The sequence below is a fragment of the Eulemur rufifrons genome, chromosome 28 (assembly GCF_041146395.1).
Source record: "Eulemur rufifrons isolate Redbay chromosome 28, OSU_ERuf_1, whole genome shotgun sequence".
Classification (NCBI taxonomy): Eukaryota; Metazoa; Chordata; class Mammalia; order Primates; family Lemuridae; genus Eulemur; species Eulemur rufifrons.
In genome coordinates, this window is record NC_091010.1 from 20,249,733 (window position 1) to 20,270,496 (window position 20,764).

At 39.5% G+C, this 20,764-nt stretch overlaps 2 protein-coding genes and 1 non-coding gene across 5 annotated transcripts in view; 1 reads left to right on the top strand and 2 right to left on the bottom strand.

Annotated features, from left to right (window-relative positions):
• The window catches only part of ASCC1 (activating signal cointegrator 1 complex subunit 1), a 93,472-nt gene extending 87,669 nt beyond the window's left edge, over window positions 1-5,803 (bottom strand). Inside the window, exons 1-3 of the mRNA XM_069459906.1 lie at window positions 5,663-5,803; window positions 4,431-4,530; window positions 495-592 (exon numbers count right to left, since the gene is read on the bottom strand). Of these exons, the coding sequence (XP_069316007.1) occupies window positions 495-592; window positions 4,431-4,530; window positions 5,663-5,774 (310 nt within the window). The 5' untranslated portion in view covers window positions 5,775-5,803. The remainder of the gene's footprint in view (window positions 1-494; window positions 593-4,430; window positions 4,531-5,662) is intronic.
• Window positions 5,804-7,097: 1,294 nt separating this feature from the next.
• On the bottom strand, window positions 7,098-7,203 carry LOC138376716 (U6 spliceosomal RNA). The gene has a single exon (XR_011231699.1). It is a non-coding gene; the product is annotated as a U6 spliceosomal RNA (small nuclear RNA).
• Window positions 7,204-7,614: 411 nt separating this feature from the next.
• ANAPC16 (anaphase promoting complex subunit 16) lies at window positions 7,615-20,078 on the top strand. 3 transcript variants are annotated; one of them, XM_069459908.1, is made up of 6 exons: window positions 7,615-7,717; window positions 9,813-9,869; window positions 12,595-12,687; window positions 13,219-13,387; window positions 18,595-18,669; window positions 19,660-20,078. In XM_069459908.1, exons 4-6 carry the CDS (start codon window positions 13,246-13,248, stop codon window positions 19,773-19,775), a joined length of 333 nt encoding a protein of 110 aa, XP_069316009.1. In that variant the 5' UTR covers window positions 7,615-7,717; window positions 9,813-9,869; window positions 12,595-12,687; window positions 13,219-13,245; the 3' UTR covers window positions 19,776-20,078. The 3 variants fall into 3 exon arrangements, with proteins under 3 accessions (XP_069316009.1, XP_069316008.1, XP_069316010.1); XM_069459907.1 differs by lacking the exon at window positions 12,595-12,687; XM_069459909.1 differs by lacking the exons at window positions 9,813-9,869; window positions 12,595-12,687.
• Window positions 20,079-20,764: the final 686 nt, after the last annotated feature.

Genomic DNA, 20,764 nt, shown 5'->3' on the forward strand with positions numbered 1-20,764 from the left:
CTATTTTTCCTCATCTGAATAGTTATTTGAGTCAGGTTATATTATTTTAATAATCACTCTTATATTAAACAATTTCCTTTCTGGTCTACAAAGCAAGGGTAAAAAGCTTAAGGAACACTTAGGGAAAAGGGTGAACTTTATATCATACTCACAATCTCATTGGTTTTCTCTAATTCTAACTTGAAATAATTCACAAATTCCATTTCAAGCTACCAAAGCATAAAAGAAATCTCCTCTAACACACAATGAAACTGGAAGCTTTATTCTATCAATGCATGGTAAAGTATAAAATTAAGGCCCGGGTACTCAATCAAGGTAAGGTTGTATAACTCCATCTTTACTCATTTGGGAGACTGGTATTGACATATCATTAAAAGCGCAACAGCTACAGAACCCCATAGAGAGAACACAGTCATTAAATGCTGCAATAGGGTTAAATTATTCCATACATATGCACAAGTGATTGCAAATGTAACACATATGCTGAGTCTCACCAATTTCTCCATCTTGTCCAGGTTTAGGAATGCTAATAGAAGTTTTGGTTTCCATTTCTATTTTCTTCTTAGTGTCCCCTCTCTTTCCAACTATATGCCTATAATATGAAGAAAAATTAATTAACAGAAGGGGATTAACAAATAATGTACCAAAATAAAGAATCCCATCATGTTTAAATCCTTTATGGCCAGAGATACTCCCTTATAGAAAAGTGCTTCTGTAAAAGCTCAACATTTGTGGAAGAAATTACAAGTCATCTAGCTTTACAGAACATGTTGTATTAAACTCACTGGCAAAAGGATGCCATATAGCCAATTCAATGCATAGAATAACCATGCCCAACATCTGTTTGCTTCTTAAAATTAGATTCAAAATCCAGGTCTACAGTGCAGTGAAAGGAAAGCTGGCGTAGTCTTAGAGGACACTTCTAGCAACCAGTGGATCCACAATTTGAGAAGGAAAGAACCTTATTCATTTTGGAAAATAAGTTAACTATATTATGAGTTCATCCTAAGGGGATTATCCCTGATTAACTAAACAAGGATAAACAGCTTAGCAAAGAGCAGGATTCACCACTCAGGACAGATCCAAAAGCACCGGAAGTAAAAAGGTAACCCTCAGGCTGAATTCGGCACATGGAATGTTTTCTTTGGAGATTACATCCAAAAATATATATTTTTGCAGGTTCTTAAGAAAAATGAGAAGATCTGACAACTCATGGCAACAGGCTGAAGCCAACTCTGGACCATCCCCTGAAGATGGGACATGAGCTCATCACAATCCCATCACTCCCTACAGTCTTTGATCTACCCCCACATCAATCACTTACTGACTCATTTACACTACATTGCCTGTGCTTCCTAATATAAATAATTCTGACAATCCAAGGTTATCTTCTAGAACCCATAGGAATTAGATGTGTTAACGTGAATGAGACTATTGGATCCCAAGAGAGAAGTTTCAGAGTCTATATAGCACTAAGAGACCATCACGGGACTATAAAGTTAAAAGAAAAAACTCCCCGTCATAAACATTATTTCAACTTCCATGATTTCAATTACAGTACCCAATACTGTGGGTGGCTATTTCTAAAACTATTCATTTGTTTTTTACATGGGATAACCAAGCCCAATTATTTCCATTAAGATCTATTGTAGTAAGCCAGTTTTTAATAAACAAGATATTTAGAAAAGGATTGGAACTCTCTAATTCCCATGTGGTTACCCTGCGTTGGGGTGGAGATTGTATCTCACCAACTCTATCAGGTCTTTGTCTTCCTCTGCCTTAACCCCTAATTAGGGGTGTTTTCAATCAGGCCCCTATTTGTTGGTATGTGGTGAGTGAACAAGCCTATCACAAAAAGTAGTTGACTCAAAGTGTTATTAATAATTTAGGCTTCAGCGCCTTAGAAAGGGAAGTGGTTGACGTTAGAGAGGCTTTAGAATCAAACCTTGAGCAAGTCAATTTAGCCACTCTAAGCCTACTTCTTCACTTAGAAAAATGGAGTGAATAATACCTATGTACTGTAAGGTTGCTGCAAGGATTAAATGTGATCGCATATGAAAGAGCTTCCCAATGAATGGCACAGAGCTCCTTACAGTCCATGCTATCCTCATTAAGTCGATAATGGCATCCTTCCAGTTAAAAGTACAGTTAAACTCAAAAGAGGTTTACGTGGAAAGCCTAAAATATTCACTACAATAATACAGATAAGCAATGAAAAGGTGACTCCTTGGTTGAATATGTAAGTGGAAATTCCCACCAGATCAAGTTGTTCTCAGTCTTGGCTACCCACTGGAATCACCTGAGGGGCTTCAAAAACTAATGATACCTGAGTCCCGCTCAGAGAGATTAATTGGTCTGGAGTTCACCCAGGCATCGGAATTTTTAAAAGCTCCCCAGGTGATTCTAATGTGCACCTGAGACTGAGAACCACACAGCATTAGACATATTCCATGGATAGGTGTTGCCAGTATTAGACTTTGATTATAAATTAGTCTGGCCAGGTAATTTCTTCCTTGATCCACATAAACCTACAAAAATGATTCATAAGAAAGATATCTACCTAGTAAACATTATCTATTAAATAGGATTAAGCAGAACCAATAGCTAATCTAACATGCAAGTCACCTGGTTCATAATGAATACTTAGAATATATAGAAATCAAAAGATTAATTTAGAATTAGACATGTAAGGAATTTTTACACACCTTAGCAGTAACAGAAATACACATTAAGACATGTTAGATTGACCTTACCAAGAAACTGAGCCACGACTTTCCAAAATCATGTTGCTTAGGAAAAAATGTCACTAGACCCTGACTTGGCCACATTCCACGAGAATTTCATTCTTAGTAGGTGTTTCAGAATGTTATCAAAGTTTGCCTCTTGGAGTTTGCTATGGGTTTGGATATTTGACCCCTTCAAATCTCATGTTGAAATCTGATGCCCAGTGTTAGAGGGCAGGGCCCAGTAGGAGGTGTTTGGGTCATGGGGGCAGATCCCTCATGAATAGCTTGGTTCAGTTCTCATGGTAATGAGCGAGTTCTCACACTATTAGTTCCTGAGAGAGCTGGTGGCTAAAAAGAGCCTGGCACCTCCCCCTGCCTTGCTTCCACTCACCATGTGATCCCTGCATGTGGCCCCCCTTCTCCTTCCACCATGAGTGGAAGCAGCATGAGGCCCTCACCAGAAGCTGAGTGCCATGCTTCTTGTACAGCCTGCAGAACCACGAGCCAAATAAACCTCTTTTCTTTATAAATTGCCCAACCTCAAGCAACACAAAGACGGAGCTTAAAGGCAGATGATTCCATATTTGTAGATTGTGTGTGGATAGACCTAATTCATCTGGTATAGCACAAAAAAACAATTTATGGACTTCCTAGACCAGCCTTGATCAGAGGTATAAGCCCCAAAGAAGCCAGTTAGCCACACAAGCTGACAATATTCTATAATATTAGTAGTTATTATGAGACAGAATGTGGGCAAACACACAAGTAAGCAGCACATAATGATGTGATCACAGTTTCCAAGTAATTTATAAAGATGACCCTGGAAAAAGGATGTTTAGTCTTTGATAACCATTAAGGATTAATGGAACAGACACATGACTGCTTTCAAGAAGCTTCCCATCTAGGACAGGAGTCATCAAATAGCACATAAACAAATATAAACAAAAACTGTGATAAACACCACAAAGAAAAAGTAGACTGTTATGGAAACATACAGTAGGGCAATGAATGTGGTTAGTGGGGATGATGATGTCAAAGCAAGCTTCCCTAAGGAAGGAGAATATTACTATGTAATGACGTGGAATGATGCTCAGGCAAAAAAACAGCATATACAAAATCTCTAAGGCAGGAAGAAGCACAGCATAGTTGAGGAACTGAAGAAAACCAGCTGGGTGTAAGTGCAAAGCCAGGGAAAGAACGGTATGAGCTGAGACTGAAAAATGCAGGGCCAGCCAAGTCATGTTTAAGACTTTGGTCATTGCTCTAATACAACAGCATTCTATCATGAATGGAAGGCCATTGATGGATTTTAAGCAGAGGTAGTAAAATAATCAGATTTGCCTTTTAAAAAGATCATTCCACCCTCAATGTGAAGAACAGACTGGGAAGAGAGCAAAAATCAATGCGGAGAGAACAGTGAGTAGGCTGTTTTAAGTAATCCACAGAAAAGGCAGAGGGGTAGCAATGAAGACAGAGATAAGCAGTGGATTCAATGATATTTAAAAGGCAAAATCAGCAGGACTTGGCGATACACATGGAATGACGAAATTAATCTGTAATCGGTTCTTTGAAATTTTAGGATATAAAACACTAAACTATTTTATCATTAGTAATTAAGCATTGCAATAAGAAGACTAAAGGGTCAGCTTCCTGCTGAGTTTCCTGGAAGTGCCTCCCCATGGAGCTGTTGGGGCCTTCACTCACTTGTAGAGCAGGCTGGGGGCCTTCACAATAGACCGGAATCCCTGTGGGGTCTGCTCCACCTCATAGGCATCACACGGCTCATCAGTACCCTCCATAGAACCTAAAGAGAAACCGTGACATCTTGCTCAGTAATCCTGCTGCTCTGTGGACAGCAGCCTTTTCCTCAGCAGTCAACCAGCCAACCACTGTTGGGGTTTTAAAAAAGCAATACATAGGCACAAACAACAGCCCGACACTTTACATTGCAGAACGTTGCTCTGATATTCCTCCTGACCAGCTCAGAAGAAATAAAGCAAAAAAAACACACAATGACTATTTGAAACCTTTTAGCCCCAGAACCTCGGGAAAGTAGCATATACATACAGTAGTTCCCCCTTTACCTAGGGTTTCACTTTCCGAGGTAGGGTTAAACTTAACCACCATCAGCTGCAGTCCAAAAATATTACATACAATAAGATACTGAGAGAGAAAGACCACATTCATATAACTTTTATTATAGTGTATTGTTATAATCATTCTATTTTATAAGTCATTGTTGTTAATCTCTTATTGCGCATAATTTATAAATTAAGCTTTATCATAGGCATGTATATGGAGTTGGCCCTCATACACAAGGGTTCCACATCTATGGCTTCAACCATCCACAAACAGAAAATATTTGGGGAAAAAAACTGTTTTAATACAGCAAAAAATAGGACAAATAAAAAAAGTACAGTATAACAATTATTTACATAACACGTTGTATTAGGTATTGTTAAGTAATCTAGAGATGATTTAAAATATATGAGAGGATGTGCATAGGTTACATGCAAATACCAAACCATTTTATATAAGGCACATGAGAGCATCCAAGGATTTCGGTAGCACCGGACTAAATACATATGTCCATTTCTTTCAATAATTTGTATATATTACTTCATAACTTTAAAGATAAAGGAACTTAATTTTGTCACAATATATTAATGGTTAATATTAATAGTTAACAAATTACTCCTTGCGACATTTAGGCCACTGTACTTGAGAAGAAACATAATCTGACTTATGAACTGCAACTGAGAACACCTCAATCAAACTCAAACTCTTCAGTACCCTGAGACATCAATACAAACGAAACTATGCAAAGCCAGACATCTCAAATTTCAGTGCTGATACAGAAACACACTGAAACAAAACAAAGAATTGCTCCTGCAATACACAGGACATTTTACTGACCAAAGAGCAACTAGGATTACCTTGATAGAAATCCTCATCTTCTTCTTCATGTTGATAAGTCTGTTCTTGGATGGGATTCTTCCTGTAATTGCGACCATCAATTCTTATAAGCTGTGGGCGCAAGACTTCCATGACACTTTCTCCAAATACTATTCCAGTGAAGTTCTGAAAAATAAGTTATCATCTTTTTAATGAGAATTAAAAACCCTATCTCTATTGCATGGGCCATTGCATAGGCCTGAATTGGGCACCAGTTCACAGTACATTCCCCTGCCTATAAACTGGTTAAAGTCAGTTGCTACATTTTCCATCAAACTGGCTCACTCCAGACAGAAAAGTAATTTGTAAACTATTTCTCACCCCAAGAAAGATGATTAAAAGACATTTACATACAGCCCTCCATGACTTTGAAAGAGAGAATAAAAGTCTCTTTATTACTTTAACCGAAAGGGAATAAAATGCAACCTTCAGTGTTTACCTAACCATTTGCAAAGTATCTCATTCTTTCTATCTAGCATGATAATTAAAACAATGAGGGATATTTAATACACTTAACCATTCAGAAAAAAAAAGTATCTAAGTACTTTTACAGTTGCTAGAAATATATACCAAACAATCAGGTCCAGTTGCCTGTCAAAAGCACAGTGAAAATATGACAACCAATGTGGTTCTCAGACCAACATATTGCTGGGGGGAGGAACCCAATTTCTACAGGCCACTGCCCAGAAAACTATACATCACTCGCTGAGAACCCAAGCTTAATAAAATCAATAATTTAGGAAACAAAGGTTCCTTATAGCTGTGATTAAGTTCAACCAATGTTCTCACCACATACAGTTTGGATAGTCTAAAAGCACAAAATACTGAAAAGTTCCAAAGAAAACGGATTGACCCTCACTAAATACACTAATGCTCAGTCCAACGCTCAGCAAACAAATCACTTTAATTGACAGTTTGTCTGCTTACAGAACCAAGAAGAGGTTTCGTGTTCTGAGAAAAAACAACACAGAGATAAATCGAGTTGGATGGAGGAAGAGGGGACATAATTAGCAATAGTCTAATGACATTATACCTTAGCGGCCTATTTATTCTCCTAGGACTTCTCAAAAAAATTCCCCACAAAAACAGACTTTAGGCTGGGCGCGGTGGCTCACCCCTGTAATCCTAGCACTCTGGGAGGCCGAGGCCGGAGGATCGCTTGAGCTCAGGAAACCAGCCTGAGCCAGAGTGAAGCCCCGCCTCTACCAAAAATAGAAAAAATTAGCCGGGCATGGTGGCGCATGCCTGTAGTCCCAGATACTCTGGAGGCTGAGACAGAAGGATTGCTTGAGCCCAGGAGTTTGAAGTTGCTGTGAGCTAGGCTGACGCCACTGCCCTTCAGCCCGGGAAAACACAGCAAACCTCTGTCTCAAAAAACAACGAAAAAAACCCAGACTCTAATTTTTTAAAAAATATATTTAATTTGAACACTTCACAAATTTGCGTGTCATCACTGCGCTGGGCCATGCTAATCTTCTCTGTATCGTTCCAATTTTAGTATATGTGCTGACGAAAAGAGCACACAAAAAAACCCACACTTTAATATTAAGGTCGAGTCCTCAGACCACGAGCTCTGGAAGAAAAAGTAGCATCTACCTTTCCTATATGGCCCTGGTCTCTGAGACTGCTCAGAAGGAAAGGGGAATAACCAATGTAACCCTGCCTCGCGGTGCTTTGGGGAGGAAGAGGAAAGCAGTATCCTTCCGCAATATCATGAGGGAAATTCAAGCCCTGAATCATAAAAGCGAGCCAAAAAACAAGTACACCAACGCGAGTGAAGAAGGGAGGACCCCACGGCTATAGGCAAACCAAGACAGTGCGAGGAGGTTCAGAACCTGGAAGTCCTCTCCCAGAGCGCCTCTCCGCCCCTCTCCGCCCCGGCCACGCCCACCAAAGCGCGAGCGCGAGCGCGCCGCCGCCGCCGCGAGCCCCTTCTGCGCGGGCGCGAGCACGCCGCCATCCTCGTCGTTGTGAGCGCGGCCGCTCCGGCTGGCCTTGGGGGCGGGGCTGTAAGGGAAAGTGTCAAAGCCGCTGAGGTAAGTGGCCGAGAGTTTAAGGATCTTCGGGTGCTTGGTCGAAAGAGAGCTGACCCCTGGGATCCTACCTGCAGGGACTAGGAAAATGGAGAAGGGAGGAGGAGACCCAAGAGACTGCTGCTGCAGGCGTGTAAAGGGAAATTTCCTCAGGCCGTGCCGGGTTGAGTGCGCATGCGGGCCGAGGGGTGGCGCCTGCGCCGTGGGACGGCGTCAATGGCGTCGCTTCCTTGGGACTGAGGCCTGTGGGAAGCGTGGCTTAGAGTTAGCTTGGGAACAGATTGTGTTCTGGCCCCTCCCCTCTCCAGCCACTTTCTCTCCATTCCCCCCCCAACTAGGTTGTAGCTTCAGCATGCATTTGATTTGGATTGTAATCCAGCTGTTTTTTTTAACTTTCTTTAATTTTTTTTAGTAGAGATGGGATCTCGCTCTTGTTCAGGCTGGTCTTGAACTCTGACCTCAAGGGATCCTCCTGCCTCGGCCTCCCAGAGTGCTAGGATTGTATCTGTAAGCTACCAGGCCCGGCCTTGTGATCCAGCTGTTTTTAAGGGGAAACATTTGTTGATGGTGGAATTTAATGATTGCTTGTTATAATTTGCCTTTGTACTGGGGTAGGAACTTTCTTCAGTGTCCATTTGTTTGATGAGACTTTTTTTTAAAAGAAGGATTATTTTTAAGAAAATAGGCATATATCTGCTAGAAAGAAGTTTATGAATGCAGTCATCCTTATCTTACATGAAGTAAATGTTTAATCATCTTAGCAGTGTGAACACAGCAATCTGTGTCCCCAAAATATTGCTACCCTATGAGGATTTCTACTACCAATAATCCCAGCTTCCCTTATAGGGCCAAGTCCCAGGATACTTCATCACCAACATTTATTTATTTTTTATTTTTTTATTTTTTTTTGAGACAGAGTCTCACTCTGTTGCCCAGGCTAGAGTGAGTGCCGTGGCGTCAGCCTAGCTCACAGCAACCTCAAACTCCTGAGCTCAAGCGATCCTCCTGTCTCAGCCTCCCGAGTAGCTGGGACTACAGGCATGCACCACCATGCCCGGCTAATTTTTTCTATATATATTTTTAGCTGTCCATATAATTTCTTTCTATTTTTAGTAGAGATGGGGTCTCGCTCTTGCTCAGGCTGGTCTCGAACTCCTGAGCTCAAACGATCCGCCCACCTCGGCCTCCCAGAGTGCTAGGATTACAGGCGTGAGCCACCGCGCCCGGCCCATCACCAACATTTATTCAATAAAATTTTACTGAGCGATGGGCCTGGCCAATCTAGTGGCAGATAAGAGTTGTGTAAATAGATCTGCACAATGAGAAAGAAAAAGAAGACTGTAATGGGCCAGCCTTCATGACATCAAGCTTCTCTGTTCTCATAAACTTTGCTGAGCTGCTAGCCCTGTGTTCTGTCTTTGTTCATCATTCATTCATCCCAGAAACTCTGTGATCCAGGTTCTGTGTTAGGCCTTGAGGGCAGAAGAACAATTCTTTCCTCCTTTCCAAGATCACAGGTTTCTCTCTTAAGATCGGGAACCTTAAAATCAAAGTGTGAAGCCCATAATGGAGGGCATTGTCCCTCTTCCTGAGCAGACCTTTTCCCCTCTAGCAGGTTGTTGTCTCTGTGTTAGATGGAAAGAATTAGAACTTTTCCCTTGTTGGGACGTAATAAGTATGAAAAACTGAGATCTGCACAGGAAAAAAAAAGATTCAGGAATAACTATCCATTAATGATTTTTGGATAGGGTAAGATTTATTGTGTTTACTAAGCCTGCAACTGTTATAAATGCTTTACATGTGTTAACTGATTTAATCTTTGTAACACTTCCATGAGGTAGGTACTATTACTACAGATTGAGAATCCCTAATCTGGAAATCCTTAATGGTCCAAAATTCGAAACTTTTTGAATACCAACATGAGAGTCAATGGAAATGCTCTTTGGAGCATTTTGGATTTTGGATTTTCAGATCTGGGAGGGGCAATATTTATATTAAGTATAATATAAATATTCCAAAATCCAAAAAAAAAATATGAAATACTTCTGGTCCTAGCATTTTGGATACGGGATACTTAACCTGTATTCCCATTTTACAGATAAGACAACTGAGGAACAGAAAGTTAAGTGATTTGTCCAGAGTCATGCAGCAAGTCGTAAGTAGCAAAACCAGGACATGAACCCAAGCAAAGAGGCTTCAGAATCTGAGTTCTTAACCATTATGCTGTTTTTCCTTGCACATGACACATGACATGCCAACAAGCCATTGCTTCAAAAATATCACAGCAGGCTGGGCACAGTGGCCTACACCTGTAATCCTAGCACTGTTGGAGCCTGAGGCAGGAGGATTGCTTGAGGCCAAGAGTTCGAGATCAGCCTGAGCAAGAGTGAGACCCCGTCTCTACAAAAAATAGAAAAATAAAGTTAGCTGGGTGTGGTGGCATGTGCCTGTAGTCCCAGCTACTCAGGAGGCAGAGGCAGGAGAATCACTTGAGCCTACGAGTTTGAGATTGCAGTAAGCTACAGTGATGCCACTGTACTCTAGCCCAGGTGACACAGTGAGACTCTGTCTCCAGGAAAAAAAAAGTCACAGCACATAAGCTAAAATTATCTCTATGCCTCAGTTTTGTTTTGTCCTATATAAAATGAGGATGTTGGATTAGATGACCTTTAAGGAATCTCTGGTTCCTGTGAAATGTTTAATTCATTCAGCAAGCATTTACTTAAATGAACAGCTACTTACTATAGACCAGGCATTATGTTTGGTTCCAGTGATGAGTTAATGCCTGCCCTCGCAGTTACAATCTAGCATTTATTGTTGGTTTTGCTTTAACTCTTGCTAATAGCATTCAAAATTTAAGCTAAATCTTTAAAGCTAGTAATTATTTAGGTATATCTTTCTGCCTTAGCTGAAAACTGCTTATTTAAAGTTAGCTTTGTGCTAATTCTGCATTCCAGTTTTCAATCCTGGCTGTTTTGTGTATGGAATAATAGTAGTTCTAGGAATTTGAAAGAAAATAGGATGAAAGGGAATTCCTTTGATTATACTCAGTATAGAAGTCATACTGTGGCTAGCTTTTGAAGCTGTCCTCTGGCAGTTGCTTGGGTGCTCTACTGAGCAACTGATTTCAAAATATAAAGTATAAAGCATTTGCAACTGAATAGAGCATTTATCAGGACATAGAAAAAATAGATGAGAGTTTTAAATCATAGATGAGATATATAAACAGTTCATACTGGGTTCTACTCTGAACTGATGGGAAATAAAGACTGAGCTACTCTCCAAAAGATGGCTAGGTTGTCTGTATACTTTATTTGAATCCCACCAGGAATCCACTTAGAGATTTGGACCTGATCCATTACTACTTAAGTTCTTTTTAGAGCACATTTAAAAATTTGTCAAGCTATATTTTGACCCAGTGTAGTCCAAAAGATTGGGTATGAATTCAAACTTGAAAAATTATTGCCACCATGGATATGAATACACTTTGGAAAATTATCAGAGCTTATAGAAAATAGGAAAGGTGATCTAATAACAAGAATGAAAATATCATTAATCAGTTTGAATTTTAATAGGCTGACAGTCTAATTACAATAGTTGCCTTACTGTTCTCATCCTACTTCAGCATTAATTAATATTACTTATAGATATATAAAGAAATCAGAAACCAAGCTTTGCTTCTCTGACAGTCTTAAATCATCACCACAAAATTAAGGAAACAACAGCCAGCATTTCAAGACATAGTATGTCATTTTCCTTACTAGGAAACTGTATTCTACATATGTAGGATTTTTTTTTTAAACAGGGTCTTAGGGTCTCACTCTGTCACCCAGGCTGGAGTGCAGTGGCCCAGTCATAGCTCATTGCAACCTCAAACTCCTGGGCTCAAGCGATCCTCCCACCTCAGCCTCCTGAGTAGCTAGAACTATTGGTGCGAGCCGCTGTGCCTGGCTAATTTTTTAATTTTTTGTAGAGACGAGATCTTGCTGTGTTGCCCAGGCTGGGAAATTCATTTTTAAAATCCTTTTACAGTCTTTTTTTTGTTTTTAATTTGCGCTAAAATTCACATAACATAAAATTAAACTTTAGCCATTTTAGCCAGGCATGGTGGCTCATGCCTGTAATCCCAGAATTTTGGGAGGCCAAGGCAGGAGGATCACTTTAGGCCAGGAGTTCAAGACCAGCCTGGGCAACATACTGAACCCTTGCCTCTACAGAAAATTTTTAAAAATAGCTGTGTGTGGTGACGCACACCTGTAATCCCAGCTACTTGGGGGGCTGAGGTGGATCATTGGAGCCCAGGAATTCAAGGTTACAGTGAGCTATGATTGGGCCACTGCACTCCAGCCTGAACAATAGAGTGAGACCCTGTCTCTAAATAAATAATAAAATAAAATTAAGCCATTTTAAAGTGTACAAGTCAGTGTAAAGTAGTTTTTTAACCTAAACACTAGAATTTCACTATCCAATACAGTAACCGCTAGCCACATGTGGCCATTTAAATTTTAATTAACATTAAATAAAATTTAAAATACAGTTCTTCAGTCACATTTATAGCTACAACATGAGGCTACTGGCTACCATGTTGGACAGTGCAGAAATAGATTATTGGAACATATGCATCATGGCAGAAAGTTCTATTAGACATCAGGGCACTAGACCTTTTTTTTGTTTATAGAAAATGCTATACAGTATACACTGCTTAGTATACACTGCTTAGAATCTTTTGTTAAAGTGGTGTAAGCTTCTGTGACAAAGAGAGTGTTTTTGTTTTGAACTTTTGTAAGGAGTCATGTATTCAGTACAGATTTTCTCATTTACATTTGAATTTTTTGATATGACACAGGATTAAACACTCACAGCTGCTCTATTCATAATAGGCCAAGATTTCCAAGATCATTTCCTGAGCTATTTTGTTCCAGTTTTGAGACGCCACCAAGTGATAAATTTGGGTATTACATTTGGATGAAAAGGTGAATTTTAATGAAAAGGCCAATATGTATTTCCTAACCAGTTTCCCTTCCTTGGGAACAGAACACAATGTTATTCTGGAATTTTATTTGGAAAATATTAAAAGTGAGTTTCTTGATGTGGCGTGGTCAGAATGTCTCCGAGACAAACTGTCCTGTGGAGTATGGTTGTTTCATCCTCATATAATTTAATTCCTCAGTCAAATTTAATTCCTCATTTCTGCCTTGGCATTGCCATATCACCCCTTCATAACGCATAAATCACCCACAGTCAATCCCCAAGCAACGCAAACAGTTTGCTAATGGTAGGAATTAGTGTTTTAAGTAGACATACTATTCTTAAACATTTTCATTTCAAAACCTGAGCAACATTTTGTCCTGAGGTATCAATAAAAGATTGTGGGAGTAGAGAGGGTAGAAAAAAGGGGAGCTGATTCTTTATAAAACTGTATGCTGGCCCTATGGCAGCTAGAATGAAATGTTGTCAATCTCACTTCCATAAACTTGCCAATTGCTGTTTTTCTTTCTCTGTAGTGAAGTAAGAATTCTACTAGCGAGGAAATGGCTGCCTCTTCATCATCCTCCTCAGCTGGTGGGGTCAGTGGAAGTTCTGTCACTGGATCTGGTTTCAGTGTCTCAGACCTTGCCCCACCACGGAAAGCCCTTTTTACCTACCCCAAAGGAGCTGGAGAGATGTTAGAAGGTGATCTCATGCTGCTTTTTGCTGAATAATTGGTTTAGACCTGCAATGCATATTAATTGTAAAGAAGCTATTAAGTGGATTAAAGATGAATTTACCCTGATTTCAGCTCCATATTTCATCTCTTGTCTCCATCTCAAAATAGTACCTTTAAAAACAAATCTTGCTCCAGAATCAGAATTTTGGAGCTGAAAAAGACATTTGAAATATGGAGGTCATCTAGAGTTATTTAGATCCAGAAAAGTTAAGTGATTTGACCATGTTATAAACAAAGTGCTGGAACCAGGAATTTCTGGACCTCCTGCTCCAGTTTGCTTTATCCTAGCACCTGTCTACCTCCATATACATAGTAGGTTTGATGTATTTTTTTCTAGTATAATTCATCTACAAATAGATTAGCCCCCTCAGAAAGGTTCTAAGAGGAAGTAAAAACTAATATACTGCCCTTTTATGTGAAGTTGACTCCTGACCCACTGCAGGACAATACTGTGTGTTTTTTCTAGCACTGGAGCCAGATTTGTATCAAATCATTCATCATCTTACTCAGCAAACATTTGCAGACTGGCTGGCCAAGATCAGGGTATAGACTATAAGCATGAAATAGCACTGGTAACTGGAATTCATTAGATTCATGTTACTTTAGGAGCTAGACTAATAATTCTTAATAGGGAGCATAAAAATCACCTTTGAGAAGCTTATTTAAAAAACACATTTCTGGGCCCACCTTAGAGTTTCTGAATTAGTCTAGGACGCAGCTCAAGAATCTTGACCAATATCCAAGGCCTTCTCATGAAGGTAGTCTTCTCATTATATTTTGAAAAACATTGGCAGACAACCTATTAAGGATTCAAAATTTACTTGATTCTAGCATTTTAGTGCTTAGATATATATTGATCATTTTTGCCGTAAATGTTGCAAATTTACATAAATATATTTAAAAACTTGCCTGGGACTGTCTCTGAAAAAGGTACAAACTAAGCCAGGTGCAATGGCTCACGCCTGTCATCCTAACACTCTGGGAGGCCAAGGCAGGAGAATCACTTGAGCTCAGGAGTTCGAGACCAGCCTGAGCAAGAGTGAGACTCCGTCTCTACCAAAAATAGAAAAAATTAGCCAGGCGTGGTGATGTGCACCTGTAATCCCAGCTACCCAGGAGGCTTAGGCAGCAGGATCGCTTGAGCCCAGGAGTTTGAGGTTGTAATGAGCTATGATGATGCCACTATACTCTAGCCAGGGCCACAGAACAAGACTCTGTGTCAAAAAAAAAAAAAAAGGTACAAACTATGGTTGGGAGTCAGTTTTTGTGGTGATCTTCATTCATTTATTTAGGATAAAAAAGCAGAGTTTTGGATTAAGCCAGGGCAACATTTGTGACAGGAAAACATGGGAAGACTCTGGGACCATAAGACTCTCTAGAATTGGTTCAGCTTATGCTGAGTAGTAAAGTAGACAACCACGTAGTGTATGTAATTAGTGATCGTATCTTAGGTGTATGTACTTCTGTCTTTGCATTTTCATTTTCTGTAATTGTGTTAACCAAATGCTCAAGTTAGTATCACTGAGTCTGGTTGGAGGTAGTGAACAACTGGGGCCTTGTTTACCATATTTGGCACTAAAAATATATTATGACTTCAGTTACCTGCAGCAGAGACCTGATATTAAGGAAGTTTCCCACAAAACAAATCAAGAGTTGGAGGCACTTAAATTATTTAATGAGTTTTATAGCAGCAGAAGAGGAATCAATGTTTAACAATAGAGCTCTAAGATTAGAGACATTTATATTCTAGCTATAGGAGGAATTTAGCACAGGAGGTTCCTCCATAGTCTCAAAGCTATCAGCAGATTCTTTGTCAGTATACAGCAGATTACATGGAGATATTGAAGAGATTAGTCTGAATGTTGGTGTTCTAACAAGTTATATAGATCTATCCATTTTTATTCCATCCCAGTATGATTCATGAAGAAATGTGTTAGGTTTCTCTTGTAGGGTAAATTTATATTAAGTTTGAAGTCACAGTGCATGGTTCTTACTCTGTTTCTTGGGTTTAAAATTTCATCAGCAATCTTAAAGCTGCTTACACTTAAAGACAGACTGAAAAATAACATAGAGATGGCAACCCCTGAACTTTCTTGGTCAAATCAAGAATATTAAATTAAAAAGAGTATTCCTAAATATGAGTTAGTAAGGATGTTAGGTTTGGAAGCATTTTCTACCATGTTTATAGGTGATACCATTCTCTTATGCAATTAATCTATATAGGTACCTGACAAATAATGGTTTAATAGAATATGAAAATAAAGTAGGAAGGGTTGCTTGTGAAGAATAAAGAACAAAAACAGTCAGGAATCAAGGTTGGGTGCCATTTATAATCTTAACAGGTTGGACTTGATGTTGCATCAAGTCTGGGATAATAAACCCAAATAACCTGTAGTTAACCTTGTGAATTAACTTTTTGGTACATCTCCTGTCTGATAAAAGATACTTCACATACACAGCTGCAGCAGTTTTTAGCATTCTCCTGCCCTTGGCTAAGATTGTCCTTACCCAGTTATTAGTGAGCAAATTAGAGACTGCCTTCCAACCCAGCAGTGGTTGTATTTTAGTGACATTGCAGGCCACTGAAGTATAAATTATCTGGCATTGTCTAATTTCCTACTGTGAAGTAATATTCTTTTAACTGAATTTGTTAGCATCGTATTTATTGGAGTTGACAATAGTGTTAGATTTGGGCAATTTACTAAACTTTTCACTATTTATAACCTTTGCTTGTCCCTTAAGAGGAAAGCTGATGTATTGCTCCTTGGTGTGTTACAAAGTGTTTGATTACAGTTTCTAAATAGAAGACACATTGCCCCAGGCTGACTCCACTCTGGAGAAATTCCAGGCTTTACATTGGTACAGATATCACATGGAGTAGAATGTGGCTAAGAAGCAGTGGACTTTGTGGTTAATAGAGAGTTGCAAATCAGCAAAAGTGTGTTCCATAGGCATATAGTGTGGCAGAGTGATATGCAGGTGCCTTTTTGAAAGATTAGCTTATATCCTTTTGCTTTGAAGTTCATTACCAGGGAAAATATGCAAATGTCACAACTTAAGCATTTTATGCTACTAGAACCTGTAATTAAATGTAAATGCGAGGTAGTACTTTCAAGAGCTTCCATGTACATCTTGGCCTGATCCTTATTGCCCATAATTCCCCACTGCCTTGTGCGAGATCCTAAAATTCAGGATCAAACCACCTGGGGGTAAATTCTAATTCTCTGTGGTTTGCTCTTTCTAAAATAAAACTTGAGTTATAATTGGACTTTTTAAGCAAGAGTATGAATAGGATAATGAATGCTGGCTTGTCATTTACACAGAAGAGCTATAATACATTGCATCATTGGTGTCAAATTTTCACAACAGTCCCTCTTCCCATAGTGGAATTCATAGTTATTTGCTGCCCATTGCTCTTATCTAAAACAAAACAAACAAGCAAAAAACTCAGTGATGTCATTAGCTTGCCTAGATCTTTAAACCAGACAGTCAGTATAATATTTAGTTAATTGAAGATGAAAATATTTATTTGCTTAGTTTAGATGATCAGCAGCTCACAAATGATTTACATTCAGCTAAAGAAATGGGGGTGGGTGGAAGAGGTGGGATCATATCCCATGTATTATACAACATACAGAAAAAAGGTTTGAATTTACAGAATCTAACTCTACCTAAAGGACATACATCCCAAGATTTATACTTTCTTTTTTTTTTTTTTCTTTTCTTGGGGGGGAATCACTTTGAAGATAATATTGGAAGGAAGCCCTCTTGGTTGTATATTCAAGCCAGCCATCTGGATACAATATCTATAGTTTTTCTTATTGGTTACCATGACTTCTGAAGTAAGGTATTCCCTGTGTGAAACTCAACATGAGGCCAGAATGTGTTAGCCTTATCTCCTTGTCACTTAATACCTGGCTGCCATCCCAACTCATGATTGATGGGTGAATGCCTGACACCTAGTAGTGCAGGCATGAACTACTGCCTAAGAAAAGACAGCTGTGTTCTCTCTCTCCATGTGTTTTAGAATTTTTGTAGTAAGGTACATGCCCCAAATCATTTCTGCTACCCTTTTAAAAATCAAAATTTTCTTACATGAGCTGTATATCTTCGGGGATATGTTTTGCTGTATCAGCCCTTGCCTGACAAGGAATAACACAAACTAGGTTGTGTTTCACAATCTTGTGAATGCTGTGGTGACCAAGTTGGCTACTTCTTGTTGGCAGTTCTTGGCACCAGTACAATGCTAGTTTCTGAACTTGCACCATACTCTTATCGTCATCCAAATTGCAGTGTTTTGGTTCAGTTGGAAAATCAAGGTTGCAATTTGCGTTTATAGAATAAAATTTCCCAGCAGTGTTTTGTGATTGTCATGGTGATGTAATTTGATATATTAAAAATCAACAACTATTTTTTCCTTCAGCTTTGTTTTTTAGACTGAAAATAATTAGAAGTTTTGAGGTACCTTTATATTTTGATAGCACAGGAACCACATGGCCAAATGTGTCACTGGCCAGTGTTTATCTGACATACAGAATAGGAGAACATTGAGAAACTGTGAGGATGGGCCAGGCAAGGTGGCTCACGCCTATAATCCTAGCACTCTGGGAGGCTGAGGCGGGAAAATTGCTTGCACTCAGGAGTTGGAGACCAGCCTGAGCAAGAGTGAGACCCCATCTCTACTAAAAATAGAAAAAATTAGCCAGGCATGGTGGTACATTCCTGTAGTCCCAGCTACTTGGGAGGCTGAGACAGGAAGATCCCTTGAGCCCAGAAGTGCAAGGTTGCTGTGAGCTAGGCTGATGTCACGGCACTCTAACCTGGGTGACAGAGTGAGACTGTCTCAAAAGAAAAAAAAAAGAAACTGTCAGGTTGGAAGGGGGGAAATGTTGACCAGGACATCAGACTGAGGTTTCTTGTTTTTGTTTTTTTAAATACTATTTTTAAACTTTTAAACAAGTAGAGGAACTATTTTAATATTCTAGGTATAGAAAAGGTAGCTTTTATAACAGAGCAGTGTTAGTTCTAAATGAAACAGACGCTCTCTTTGTAAACACTGAAAACTAGAGCATGAAATGTAAAAGCAGAGAAAAGAATGGACAAGTTTACTTGGTTTTATCAGAAGCCATAAAACCTTTAGAGCAGATTAAAACCTTTTCCCCTTTGTTTGTAGATGGCTCTGAGAGATTCCTCTGCGAATCTGTTTTCAGCTATCAAGTGGCATCCACGCTTAAGCAGGTGAAACACGGTAAGCACATGAGTGTTGTGTTCTTGACTATGAGAATAAATTTCTGGGGAGGAAGGTAGGGGAGAGGGATTCTAAAAGGTCAGTGTACTGTGACAAAAACCCCCAAACTCAGCAAGGCTATTTAAGCGGACTTCCCAAATTAAACAACATTCTGAGGTCTTAATCTAGACATAATGTCCACATCGAGGCTTAAAGTTGACATCAAAAGTTGGTTCTCTAGAGGAGTCAATGCTTCCTGCTCCTGTTTCCTCTCCTTTCTGAAACTTCCTTTTACTGTTGTCCTCTACTGGTTACCACCATCATCTTCATCTTCAAGTAGTTACGTAATACCTCGTGGTCTATCTGGACTCCTGAGAGCCTGGTTGCACCTTTTCTGTTCCATTATGCCTTACCAAGCCTTCGTTTATGCATCAAGGAACTGTGTTCCCCGCCTCTAGACCATTTCTCCATTGAAAGCATTATGTAGCAGGAAAAGCTGCAGTTGCCTCTGCCCCTGAGATTTTAGTCCACCAATCACTGTGGCATAAAGGATGAGTAATTTTTTTTCAGAATAGAGCACATACTGAAAATGTGATCATTTTATTTAAAAATGATTTTAATCATTCTCAGACTCAAAATAAACTGTAGAGGACAGAATTTCTTTGAGGCTGCTGTGATGTGTTTGACGAAGGGAGATAGGGAACTTATGATCCTTGATTTCTTAACATTCAGACTGATCAAGTAAATGTTTATTTTTATCTGGAAGGTTTCAGCTTTCAGCTGTTCAATCAAAAGCAGTGAAGGTGAATGGAGAACGATTGAGAATTTTCCTTTTTTTTTTTTTTTTTTAGATTAAGCTTCTGACCAACATAGAATAAGACCCCATTACAAGACTAGTGAGGGAAAATCTATCTAGAAATTATTTTTAAACCAGTCATTCATTTTGGTGCATGGTGGCAGTGTCATGGGGAATACACTGTTGTGTTATATTACCTCCTTGGCTCTTTACAGATCAGCAAGTTGCTCGGATGGAAAAACTAGCTGGTTTGGTAGAAGAGCTGGAGGCCGACGAGTGGCGGTTTAAGCCCATTGAGCAGCTGCTGGGGTTCACACCCTCTTCAGGTTGATGCGACCTGGATGGTCACCTCTGGTGGCAAATGCAGAGCCAGCAAGGGACTTTCTCACAGCTTACATGGCCATCCAGAGATTCACAGCTACATCACTGAATTGTTAATTCACATTTGTACTTGGTTTCTCTGTATCTATCCACAAGCAACAAATACTTAAACACGTTATCTTGCAGGGAAAATTTGTGTTTATTTGTTTTAAAAAGTATTGGGAATCAGATTAAGACAATCAGTTTCAGGGAACCAGGAAGTTTAGGTTTAAGAGATATTTATAAAATTTTCACAAGCCAGGTAGGACATATGCCAGAATTGGCCACGTGAATGGCGTCTATCCTGTCATCTATACAGTGCCTGGACATCTTCACCAGTCAAGTCCAAGGTCAGGATCTATGGTTATAAAATACATTTCTGGGCCGGGCGCGGTGGCTCACGCCTGTAATCCTAGCACTCTGGGAGGCCGAGGTGGGCGGATCGTTTGAGCTCAGGAGTTCGAGACTAGCCTGAGCAAGAGCGAGACCCCACCTCTACTAAAAATAGAAAGAAATTATATGGACAGCTAAAAATATATAGAGAAAAAATTAGCCGGGCATGGTGGCGCATGCCTGTAGTCCCAGCTACTCGGGAGGCTGAGACAGGAGGATCGCTTGAGCTCAGGAGTTTGAGGTTGCTGTGAGCTAGGCTGACGCCACGGCACTCACTCTAGCCTGGGCAACAGAGTGAGACTCTGTCTCAAAAAAAAAAAAAAAAAAAAAAATACATTTCTGATCTCAAATGGTTCTTTTTGCAGATGAATGTGATTTCAACTCAGGACCTGTCCAAATGAATTTTAAAATGTTTGGTTTTTTCTATTTTTAGACATCTAATTCGATAGATTTTAACTTTTTCTAACCTCTTCTAAATATGCCAAATGCTGGCAAAAAGAATTGCTTTTTGAATATTGCAGCATTTGTAAAAATGGCAAAATACTTTAAACACAGAAATCTTGAGTT

Excerpts from the sequence above, each read along its gene's own strand:
- ANAPC16 (XM_069459908.1), top strand. The coding sequence starts at position 13,246 with ATGGCTGCCTCTTCATCATCCTCCTCAGCTGGTGGGGTCAGTGGAAGT. Across the intron at positions 13,388-18,594 it reads AGCTGGAGAGATGTTAGAAG|ATGGCTCTGAGAGATTCCTC; the intron begins GTGATCTCATGC and ends CTTTGTTTGTAG. Across the intron at positions 18,670-19,659 it reads GCTTAAGCAGGTGAAACACG|ATCAGCAAGTTGCTCGGATG; the intron begins GTAAGCACATGA and ends GGCTCTTTACAG.